Source organism: Copadichromis virginalis, linkage group LG14, assembly GCF_057382275.1.
Source record: "Copadichromis virginalis isolate Kocher_CV1m ecotype Utaka linkage group LG14, C_Virginalis_male_GT1.1, whole genome shotgun sequence".
In the NCBI taxonomy this organism is placed as follows: domain Eukaryota; kingdom Metazoa; phylum Chordata; class Actinopteri; order Cichliformes; family Cichlidae; genus Copadichromis; species Copadichromis virginalis.
In genome coordinates, this window is record NC_140631.1 from 42,650,953 (window position 1) to 42,662,964 (window position 12,012).

At 42.9% G+C, this 12,012-nt stretch overlaps 1 protein-coding gene across 1 annotated transcript; it reads right to left on the reverse strand.

Moving 5' to 3' along the window:
- Positions 1–7,200: 7,200 nt before the first annotated feature.
- Positions 7,201–12,012, reverse strand: LOC146694755 (olfactory receptor 4B13-like). The gene is made up of 2 exons (XM_085431044.1): positions 11,996–12,012; positions 7,201–8,131 (listed from the first exon to the last, which is right to left on the reverse strand). Exon 2 carries the CDS (start codon positions 8,128–8,130, stop codon positions 7,201–7,203), a length of 930 nt encoding a protein of 309 aa, XP_085287170.1. The 5' UTR covers position 8,131; positions 11,996–12,012.

Consider the following 12,012-nt stretch of genomic DNA (forward strand, 5'->3'; position numbering starts at 1 on the left):
GGGGCACGAGGACATTAGACCACTGCTACACCCCGTTCAAGAACTGTTACAAGGCTCAGCCCCTGCCGGCATTTGGAAAATCAGACCATGCCGCCATCTTCCTCATGCCTGCTTACAAACAAAGGCTAAAGCAGCAACCGCCAATCAGGAGGGAGGTCGCTCGCTGGACGGACCAATCGGTGGCCGCGCTGCAGGACGCACTGGATGACGCAGACTGGGACATGTTTCGGCGCAGCTCTGATGACATCAACATGTTTGCGGAAGCGGTTGTGGGATTTATCGGGAAACTAGCGGACGACACAGCAGAAAGAACTATCATCCGAACGTTTCCCAACCAGAAGCCGTGGGTGGATAAAAACATCCGCGACGCTCTGAGATCACGCACCGCTGCCTACAATGAAGGGCTTGTCTCCGGTAATATGGACCTATACAAGGCTGCGTCCTACAACGTGCGCAGCGCGGTCCGAAAGGCAAAGCGGAGCTACGGGGAAAAACTAGAGTCACAGCTACGACAGTGCGACTCTAGGAGCCTGTGGAAAGGACTGCGGACTATAACGGACTATAAACGACCAGCTTCTTCAATGATGAATGCCGATGCTTCACTGGCTGATGAGCTGAACACGTTTTATGCTCGCTTCGACGCCGCAGCAATTAAAACAACAAACGGCTGCGCGCGCTCGGAGTGCACCAGTGAAGAAAATGCATTCGTCATCACAGAGCATGCCGTGAGGAACACCTTCAGGAGGGTGAACACCAGGAAGGCAGCAGGACCAGATGCAATCCCTGGCCGGGTCCTTAGAGCCTGCGCTGATCAACTAGCACCGGTGTTCACGGAGATCTTCAACCTCTCCCTGGCCCAAGCTGTGGTTCCCACGTGCTTCAAACGGTCCATTATTGTCCCTGTTCCAAAGAAACAACAGCCCGCTTGCCACAATGACTACCGTCCAGTAGCACTGACTTCAATTGTGATGAAGTGTTTTGAAAGACTGATGAGAGATCACATCACTTCTTCACTTCCTCCCACCATCGACTCACTTCAGTTTGCTTACCGGACTAATCGTTCCACAGACGATGCCATATCTCACCTGCTCCACACATCCCTGAGTCACCTGGACACTGGCAGAGGGAATTATGTTAGGATGCTGTTCGTGGACTACAGTTCAGCATTCAACACAATAATTCCCTCTAAGCTTTTCACCAAGTTGACGGATCTAGGACTCAGCTCATCACTGTGTCAGTGGATCCTCAACTTCCTCACAGACAGACCCCAATCAGTGAGGGTAGGAAAACAAGTCTCCCCCTCCATCTCACTCAGCACTGGAGTGCCTCAGGGCTGTGTTTTAAGCCCCCTGCTGTACTCACTGTACACTTATGACTGTGTAGCCACATCCGACACCACCTCCATTGTCAAGTTTGCTGACGACACTGCTGTTGTGGGCCTGATCTCCGACAACATCGAGACGGCCTACCTGGAGGAGATTAGGAACCTGGAGACCTGGTGCCAGGAGAATAACCTCCTCCTAAACATCAGCAAGACTAAGGAGCTGATCGTGGACTTCACTACAAAGCAGGCGAGGAATTACAAACCCCTCATCATCAGTGGCACGCCAGTGGAGAGAGTGGACAGTTTCCGATACCTGGGTGTCCACATCACTCAGGACCTGTCATGGTCCTGTCACATCAACACCCTGGTTAAGAAAGCCCGTCAGCGTCTGTTCTTCCTCAGAAGACTTAGAGACTTCCATCTGCCACTGAAGGTGCTCAAGAACTTCTACTCCTGCACCATCGAGAGCGTCCTGACGTCAAACATCTGCACCTGGTTTGGGAACAGCACCAAGCAGGACAGACGAGATCTGCAAAGGGTGGTGCGCTCGGCAGAACGCATCATTCAATCAGAGCTCCCTGACCTGCTGTCCATCTACACCAAGCGGTGCAAGTCCAAAGCTAGGAAGATTATGATGGACCTCTCCCATCCCAACAATGGACTCTTCTCACTGTTGAGGTCTGGGAAGCGCTTCCGCTCCCTTAAAGCCAAAACAGAGAGAATGAGGAGGAGCTTCTTCCCCCAGGCTATTCGGGCCCTGAACCAGGTGTAGGACTGGACTCTCACACACGTCACCACACGCACCACCACACATTTCCTATAATTCTATAATTCCTATAATTTATAATCCTTATCTTTATAATCTCTTCTGCTATTTGCACATTCTTTACTGTAAATTCCTAAGTTAATTTGTAAATTTTGTAGTAAATTGTAAATATTGTAAAACTTTCTTCTGTCATTTAATGGTCGGGCATTGTACAGCTACAAGCATTTCACCCCCATGTCATACTGTGTATGGCTGTGTGTGTGTGACAAATAAAATTTGAATTTGAAATTTGAATTTGAAAACTGAAGGCTCTGCCTCCCATTCTACTTTTAAATACTCTAGGAACAATTCTCACTGTTAAAGGCCTTAAAGGTGTTTGGGTGACAATCATTCCACCCCAGAAAAACAACAGCTCAAAGAATCATTAAACACTCGTGCCAGTGTGTGGCACTGATAGGAAAGAGGCCAAAAGTGCTGCAGAGATGGATTTGCTGCAGCAGTATCTGATTTCTGAGAGCTTGTGGGAAATTTGCAATAATTTTTTAAAATTCAACTAATAAACTCACAACATAGAAAAGCATCAACAATTTTTTGTTTTCTCTTATCTTTTTATTTTAATTAATAATTTTTATGGAACATAAATGTATTCTTGTTGAAAGGCCATTTTTACAGTTCAAAGTTAATTACTGATTTTTAACTTTCTTCAGGTTTGATCTTTGGCATTGTTATGATCCAATGTTGTCAGTGTTTGTTTTATGTGTGGTTCCTCCCACCAGACGATGGCTGTGGGTCTTTTTCCCCTTTTCTTTCTTAGGGGGTGGACACCTGGGCGTGCCTGCTGAGTAGTTGGGTGGAGTCTCTTCCTGTCCTGGGACTGGATAATTGGTTGATCACCTCCAGTATTTAACATTCCCTGATCTGTAAACGTGTATTCATAGCCTAAAAACTCTTCACCTACTAAGAACTGTTATATTTCCGTCATATATATAACTCGAAAAGCTCTTGATAAACATGTGAAGCACTAATAAGCTAACAGTGTTTTTAATGTTAGAAGTGGTTACACATCACAGTGTGTTCAGTTACATCTCTGAGAGCAACGATGTTGCATTACAAACTAAAAATGTACAAAGAATTTAGTTTCCTTTTTTAACTTTGGGGGGAATAAAATATATTTATTGATATATTATGAAATTCTTACTTGGTTCCCAGTCAGCCGAGGATTTAATATTTTTGTTTGGAAAATGGAAAAAATATGTTTTTTTATGGTTTTGAGTTGAGTGTATTTCCTATAAACATGTGGTTTGTGCCTCAGCTGCAGGGGAGGCTGGAACAGCTAGCAGCCATGAGCTAATTAAGCCTCTCCTTGTTTTACGCTGGGACTGGGCCAGAAGGAGAGAAGCTGACAGCGAGGAGGCTGGTGCTGTACACTGAAGCTGACCAGGCATTAGTGCAAAAGCACTGAGTAAAAGCTGTATAAAACAATAAAGAGTTATACTGGACTGGAAATGCTGCATCCTGTTTGTGGTCAGCCTCTAAATTTAGAAGCTCGTTACAGTGATGAAAGCTGTAGGTGCTGGCTTGCTGGTACCTTTGCTAACCTTCAGTTATCACCACACTTTATTTAGCTTCCAAGACATGATTTGTTATCATTGTTGAGCTATTTCAGAACTTGTATTTGGAATTACTTGTCACATGAAAAATGAGTTTAGGCTCTGTGGAGTCTGGAAAGAGAGTAACTGGAATTTTGTTTCTGTTGTTTTCGAGAAACTTACAAAACCTCCTCAGGCTCATCCGTGTCCTGTAACACTTTCTAGCACTGGATTTACTAACCCTGGGCAAATTTGCTTAAAAGTACAGTGAATGCAACTTTGACACCTGTACCTTGAATGCATCACCGATTAAACACTTAACAATATTATGTTATTATCTCCCTGGCATATTGAATCACTTATTTACTGAGGGGCAACCGATCCGGCTAACTTTGCCCTGAGCTGTTAATGTACATTCAGGACAGTAACTAAGACAGATGTTTATTGCTGTGGTTATATTAGGCAGAAAACACGTAAAACATAAAAAAGCCACCATGAGAATAATCATAGAAATAATCTGAGTTATTTTCCCAAACAGTCAACCCATTTTTTCAACTCCTGACAGGAACATTTAATAAAAACATATCCAATTTTGTCAATGTTCATTCTGATCTTTTTATTTCAACTTATTGAATTTATTTATTTATTTATTTTAATATATTTTGATACTAAAACATGTTTATTTTTACTCATGTACAGGTGTTAAAATTGAAATTGGCAGGTGGGGAACCCTGAGATAGATGAAGCAGTGCCAAAAGGGGGATTTTTATTTTCCCCTTTACTTACTTCCCCAGCTTATTGAATTTAAAGAAATATACCACAGTTTCCACATCAAGCATTTGCATTTTACCAAAAATCAGAATTTTACATTCGATGCGGACTTTGGTCAGATTCAGTCCGTAGAGCACAGGATTGAAGAGCGGCTGAAATGTGAGCCAATATCAAGATAAAAAAAATACGCAACAGATTTGGGACGTGTTTCATATCAAGTCTGTTTTGCACAATTTAAAAAGAAAAGTAGAGTAGAGTAGAGAAGTGAGGTGAGGTGCTGACGGCTTTCTGTCGGGTCTGTTTGGACCCAGAAAAACAGACTTTGAGGATCCTCATGTAGGTGTAAAGCAGCGGTTCCCAAACCTTTTTGCAAACATTCAGTAAACAATTAAGCAAATACAAGTAACGCTGTGGCCACGTTATTGTTTACAGGAGATGAATCACAGAATGGCAGATAGAGACGAAATACTGTTAATCTGACTGTCTGCAGGTTTTACACGCAGTTACTGTCCCTCCATCTACAAAGGCAGAGGCATCACGCTGTGATTATTTTACTGTTTTTTCCTGTGTAATAATATTCAACATTGCTGTCAATACATTTTTCAAAAAATGTCTCTCTGTGCAAAATGGGTTTAAAAACATAAACAGCTGTGGGATCCTGTTTGTCCGTGATTTGAACGGGGGAGCAAATCGTGGCAGGATCAGCCTGATGTTATTTGTGTCCAGCTGTAACTTTACTGTATAAAGAGCAAACATCTCCAACATGTCAGGAGCAGTTAGTCACTACAACAAGTGTTTGAACTAAAGATCAAGAATGTGCGACCCCATCATAAGACCCCCACGGTGTGCTGCAAACTCTGTGTCTCTGTGTGTGTGTATGCACGTGCACGTGAGTGCCTGTGTGTCTATGTGAGTGCACGTGAGTGAGTGTGCATGTAGGTGTGGGTGTGTCGTAACAGTCAAAGCACTGTGTGTGTGTGTGTGTGTGTGTGTGTCTGTATACGTGACTTCCTGGGGTCATAAAAGTAATCTCCTCACCCAAGCTACACCAGATTCCTCTACACAACATAGAAAACACAGTTAACATATTAGAAACACTGAGACTCCCACTCTGCATCCACTGGGCCAGTGGCCTCTTGTTGACTTACATTTACAGATCAGGTGGAGAGTCTCCTGCAAACCTGCTTCTAAGTTTAGAACAATTATGAGTTTTATTAAAGGTACAAGCATCAGCAACCCCCAACTGTAGCTTCCTGTCTCCTTCTATGGCAGGCTGACCCCAGTGTCCATAAATTCCTTTCCTTCTAAACAATTACACTCTCAGGCTACAGCTAAGCCAAACTAAAACACAGACCAATCCTTCCTTATTCCTCTGATCTAAACAAATTTAGCACATCATATTATAATAATTATTTTCTTGAGCTAATCTGAAGGCCACATGAAGTTTGGCTCTGCAAAAAGTTGGTGACCTCTGCACACTGTGCATCTCAGCATCCACTGACCCCACTCTGTGATTTTACATGGCCATCATGGCTGAGCTGCTGTTGTTCCCAATCCCTTCCACTTGGTTATTATCCCACTAACATCTCACTGTGGAATTTTTAGTTGCGCAGGTGTCGTCCTATCACAGTAACACACTGGAGTTCACTGAGCTCCTGAGAGCGAACCATTCATTCACAGTGAATTCAGTGATTTGGATGGGGGAGTAAACGTGTATTAGATGTATTATTGTGTATAATTACTAACACCTCTATGTGTTATCGTAGGATTTACCTTACATTATAAAGCACTTGGACATAACTGTTATTGTGATGTGACACTATAAATAAAATGTAACTGGACTAAGTATCTATTAATGTTGTTGTGGCTACATAAGTGGAAAAAAATAAGCATTTCAATGACAGGGTCAGAGGTTTTACTCCCGGCCCAGACCTTTGTGATAAATGACTTTAATTACAACCTAACCCCATATACATGTGCCGAGCTGGAAGCTTCTACACTGTATCCCACTCCCCAGTTTTAAACCATCACAGATTTAACAGTTTTTATGGAAAACCATTTTTAAGGGAACCATCATGGATTCTTGTGATGGATGTTTCTACCAATGTTTCTGTGAGTGTCTATCAGGCCAGCTTGAACTATTGAGGTCAGCGTTGATCGCTGTTCAGCTCCACATTTGTAATCACGGTGTTGCAAGAATTCAGCTGCCTCAGCAGAGTACTGTGACCACTGATAAACCTGCAGCTGCACAATGCTGTTCATTAACACGGCATATTATAATCAGCAATTAAAAGACAAAGATGAAGGCGCTTCCAAAGAATACTTTATTGGATTTCTTTTAATTTTAAATTAAAATGTTTCCATTCATTTATCCTGTTCGTTGAGACTTTTATGGACCGTTGTTTCCTCTAGTTTACAAAATCCTTGATTCATCATTGAGACTAGAAAAGTTTTACATAAACACCACGCTATGTACCATTCTGACTAATGTGCTTAAATATGTTTTATTCTCTGTTATGTGAGAATTGATTGTGTAAATAAATGTTTCATTTATAAGATTTCTAAATATCCTTATTGTGAAAGATTAGCATTTCATATTATTCAAAGTGACAATATGTGACAAAGATTTAAATAAACTAGTTTTGTTTGAACTTGTTTTGAAAAATGTAAATGTAATGCCTGTTACAGTCACACATATTCCAAACAGTTCCAGAAATCAACTTAGTAAAGTATCTATTAACTTTTTAAATTCATATCTTACCAAATAAAAGACTTTTACATATGAGTCGGATTTTGGTTAGTTTGAGTCCGTACAGGACGGGGTTGAAAGCTGGTTGGCAAGTGAGAAAATATATTGATAGGAAAATGCGTAAAATCATGGGAGCTCTGCTCAGGTTAAACCTGCTCTGCACTATTTCAAAGCAGCCGCTGCAAGAGAAGTTGAGCAGAGAAGCGAGGTGAGGCGTGCAGGTGCTGACGGCTTTCTGTCGGGTCTGTTTGGATCCAGAAAAACAGATTTTAAGGATCCTCATGTAGGTGTAGAGAATCAGAGATACAGGGCATAGGATAACGAGAGGAGTGGAAATGAGTCCATAGATGTTATTGACTGTGGTGTCAGAACAGGCCAGTTTAACAACAGAATAGTTGTCACAGTACACTTTGTTAATGATGTTCCCACACAGCTGCAGAGGAGCACTCAGAGAAATCAAAACAGTGATTACAAGAAATGAGGAAAACCACGTTAGAACAATGAGCATGGATACCTTGCATGAACTCATACGTGTGTGATATTGAAGAGGAAAACATATTGCAAGATATCTGTCATAAGACATGACGGCTAAGTTAGCAAGCTCTGCAGTTCCATATGTGTGCACACAGAAGATCTGCAGGAAGCAGAGAGGAGCAGAAACAGTGTGAACATCAGAGAGGATCTGAAGCAGGAGGAATGGAAACAGCCCTGTGCTACCATACAGCTCATTCACAAACAGGCTGCACAGAAACATGTACATAGGTTCATGTAAGCTTCTGTTCACACAGATAACCACAATCAGCAGGACATTGGCAGTAATGATTAAAAAATATAAAGACATAACGATCACAAAAAATAAATATTTCAAATGCCCGCTGTCAAAATAGGCACTGAACACCAAGAATGAACTCTGAGATGAGTTTACCGTCATCCTCCTCTCCATTCAAAAAACAAAGGTAATACTGTTTGCAGGATCCATATTATTTATCATCACATCATATAACCACAGGTTTTCAAAACAGTGAAACTCCAACAAAGCAACAGACATGAAACAGTTGGGGAAGAATTTCACTGATGATAATCCATCATGGTAAATGTCCAGCACTTACCATTCAACAGAGTGCTTAGGCAACGTGGGTTATGACATTGTACTCAGACCCCTGAATCACTCCCCACTGAGCTAAAGTTCTGCTTCTGCTTCTTCACAAACTCTGTTCTGAAAACACGCCCACTGTGGCACACTGACCTCATGACTGAAAGAATGCCCCAAGGGTCAGAAAAAAAATCCTTCATGAAAACACAGGTGGAAAAATTATCAGGTCGCCCAATCTTTTAAGCTATGAGTGCTCAATTCACCTCCTCAGAGACTTCATATGATCACAAGAAATCAATGTGTAAACTACAATTCAATAAATAATTAGATCAAACACATGTGAGACTAGGAAAAGTCAAACAATCAGCTGTACTCATTTATGAAGGAACAAAAATGAATTCACACAAGTCACTGAAGGTGTTTACATCACGACATTTGAATATTTATTGTATAGACTTTATTCGAAATGGCGCCATGAAAGGGAGCCGGAGATCGACAGACGGATTGGGGCTGCAGCTGCAGTAATGTGGATGCTGCACCGGTCCATCGTGGTGAAGAGGGAGCTGAGTGTAAAAGCGAAGCTCTCAATTTACCGGTCGATCTACGTCCCTACCCTCACCTATGGCCACGAGCTGTGGGTAGTGACCGAAAGAACGAGATCGCGGATACAAGCGGCAGAAATGAGCTTCCTCTGAAGGGTGGCTGGCCTCTCCCTTAGAGATAGGGTGAGAAGGTCGGCCATCCGGGAGGGGCTCAGAGTAGAGCAGCTGCTGCTCCACATCGAAAGGAGCCAGCTGAGGTGGTTCGGGCATCTGACAAGGATGCCCCCTGGGCGCCTCCTGGGTGAGGTGTTCCAGGCATGTCCCACCGGGAGGAGGCCCCGGGGCAGACCCAGGACACGCTGGAGAGATTATATCTCTCGGCTGGCCTGGGAACGCCTTGGTATTCCCCCGGATAAGCTGGAGGAGGTGGCTGGGGAGAGAGAGGTCTGGGCCTCTTTGCTTAGGCTGCTGTCCCCGCGACCCGGCCTCGGATAAAGCGGATGAAGATGGATGGCGCCGTGAAAGAAAACTTGCCTTTACATTTGGTCTCAACACGCCATTTAACTAGTCACCTGACCTCTCCGCTGATTCTGTTTCACTATAACTTCAGTGTTTTGAATGAAGTTGTGCAAAACACTCAGAAGACATTAGAGCATCTCAAAGGAATCATTTTTACCATTTGTGATATCAGGATCATCTTCAAGCATTGGATGGTGGTGGAAAAGCTGGTGCTTTGCAAAGGCAGGAAAGATGGCAGAAAAACTGTCATCCTGGTGCCGGAAGGGTTTGCTGCTCCATCTTGTGGAGGAGGGGACAAAAAGAAGAAACTGGTGTGAGGAATCATTATTCCTATGTTTGCAAATGACTGATATGGATATGAAGACTGGCAACATGGTGCCAGGAATGTGCACTGTTATATCTTGTGAAAGATGGTTAGATGCAGGGAAACTGGCATCTCAGTAGGGAAAACTTGCTGCTACATTTGTGAAAGAGGGATAGAAGGAAGAGAAACTGGCATCCCGGTGCCAGAAAATTTTGCTTCTACAAATTGCAAAGGAGAGATAGTAGAAAAATAAAGTGGCAACCCGGTGACAATAAGTTTTTGTATTTTTGGAGAAAATGGTTGATGGCAGAAGCTGCCAATCCAGTGCCAAAAGAGTAAACTGCTGTACTTTGCAAAGGAAGATCAGGGAAGAAAGAACCTGGTATCGCAGTGAAAAAAGTTTTGTTTTGCATTTGCAAATGAGGAATAGAGAAAGAGAGCCTGACATTCGTTTTGACATTCTTTATGACATCCTAGTGCCAAAAGGAATGTCTGCTGCTTAGAATATGTGGGCTAGATGTGGAGAAACTGGCAACCCAGTGGTAGAAAAACTTGCTTCTGCATTTTGCAAATGAGAAACTGGCATTCCGGTGTCAGGAAGTCTGCATATTGCAAACATGACATCCTAAAGGCAGAAGAGTTCCCTGCTGCTTTTTGTAATGATAGATGCAGAAAAGCTTGTTGCTGCATTTTCAAATAAGGGATAGAGAAAGAATGTGGCATCCCTGTGCCGAAAGGGTTCACTATGAAGGACCAATGTGGAAAAACATGCATACCAGTGGCACGAAATTTGCTGCTGCATATGCAAAGGAGGGATAGAGAAAGAACCGGACATCACAGTGCCAGAAGGGTTCACATCTGCTTTTTCCAACGATAGGTGCAGAGAGACTGGCAACTCAGTGCCAAAAGCATGCTGCTGCATTTGTAGAAGATGAGCTTGTTTTTTTTTTTTTAATCTTTGCAGAGAAACTGGCATGACGGATAGAGAAGGAGGGATAGAAAACATCGAAACTGGCATCCCGTGGCTAGCAGAGATAAACTGGAATGGAGGAGCAGCAGAGGATGGAACTGGTGACTGATGTCCAAGCTGCACATTAAATGGTGTTAGGAGGCAGGTGCACAGAACTGAGCTTGTCCCTGCTACCTGGCACTGACGAGTGGGTGGAGCTAAAAAGTACGCAGTAGCTTTTTCAATTGGAGCTTTCATTTGCTTCTGCATGAAGAAGACTTTGGATTAACATTTGGTTAAGTAGGTTAAGAAGCAGTTGAAACCGGGCTACTCTGGAGACCTTACGTAAGCGTGGGTACAGCGTGGCTTCTGGGTCCTGTGTTGGCATCCGTTGGCTTTTCGGCTAACTGGCCCGGCCAGTGGGCCTGTTTCCGAGCAATGTGAGTGGAGCTGTGATGGGGTTTCTCTTCACCATGGAAATGTTTCTGCGAACATACACCACTGGTGTCTTCTGTGGACGTCCTGGTCTTTTTGCATTGCTGATGGTACAGTGTACCAGTGCTTTCTTTCTTTTTCAGGATGTATCAAACTGTAGATTTTATCACTTCTACTATTGTAGAAGTGAAAAAAAAGATGTTTTCTTGTTTCACCTGCACGGAGAGCTCCTTTTGACCCCATGTTGTCTGTTCACAGCAAAATCTTTCAAATTCAAGCACCACAGCACAAATTAACTCCAGGTCTTTTATCTGCTTAATTGATAAGGACAAGAACTGCCTGTTCATGAAATTGTCCAATTGTCCAATAACATAAGGTGGCACATGTTAAGGAGCTGAAACTCTTAAACCTTTCATCCAGTTTTAATGTGGATACCCTCAAATGAAAGCTCAGAGTCTACAGATAATGTCCATGTTTATTATATTCAGTAATATGATGGACATGGATATTACTGAATTGGAATATGTTTCAATAAACAGGTAAATAAACAAAAGTTCTATCATTCTCCGGATATATATGGACCTAACTGTATCTTTGGCAAAGGGAGGTGTGTAGTTGTTCCAGTGACTTTTCCTGCCTTTCCAACATGATCAACTTGAAACAAACCAGTAATGTAAAATCAATAGTGGTGCAATGGATCACGGTTGATCCGTAATCCAAACCGATCTCACTCTGCGGTTCGGCACGCACGTGATCCGAATATTCGAAAAAGAAGGATAAAATATGTGTATGGTGCACGTGGTCAGTCTGTCAAGCGATAGCTATGGCCAGCGCTAGCGGTCCAAGTGGAGGAGCAGAGGAGTTTGCGGTATTTAAGCAGCCCTTCGTTGCCAAATCCGACTGGGCTACAGCTATTACAAAAGCTATTGGGGTGTTTAGTTGCAGACGGGAGACCGTATTCTGTTTTGCAA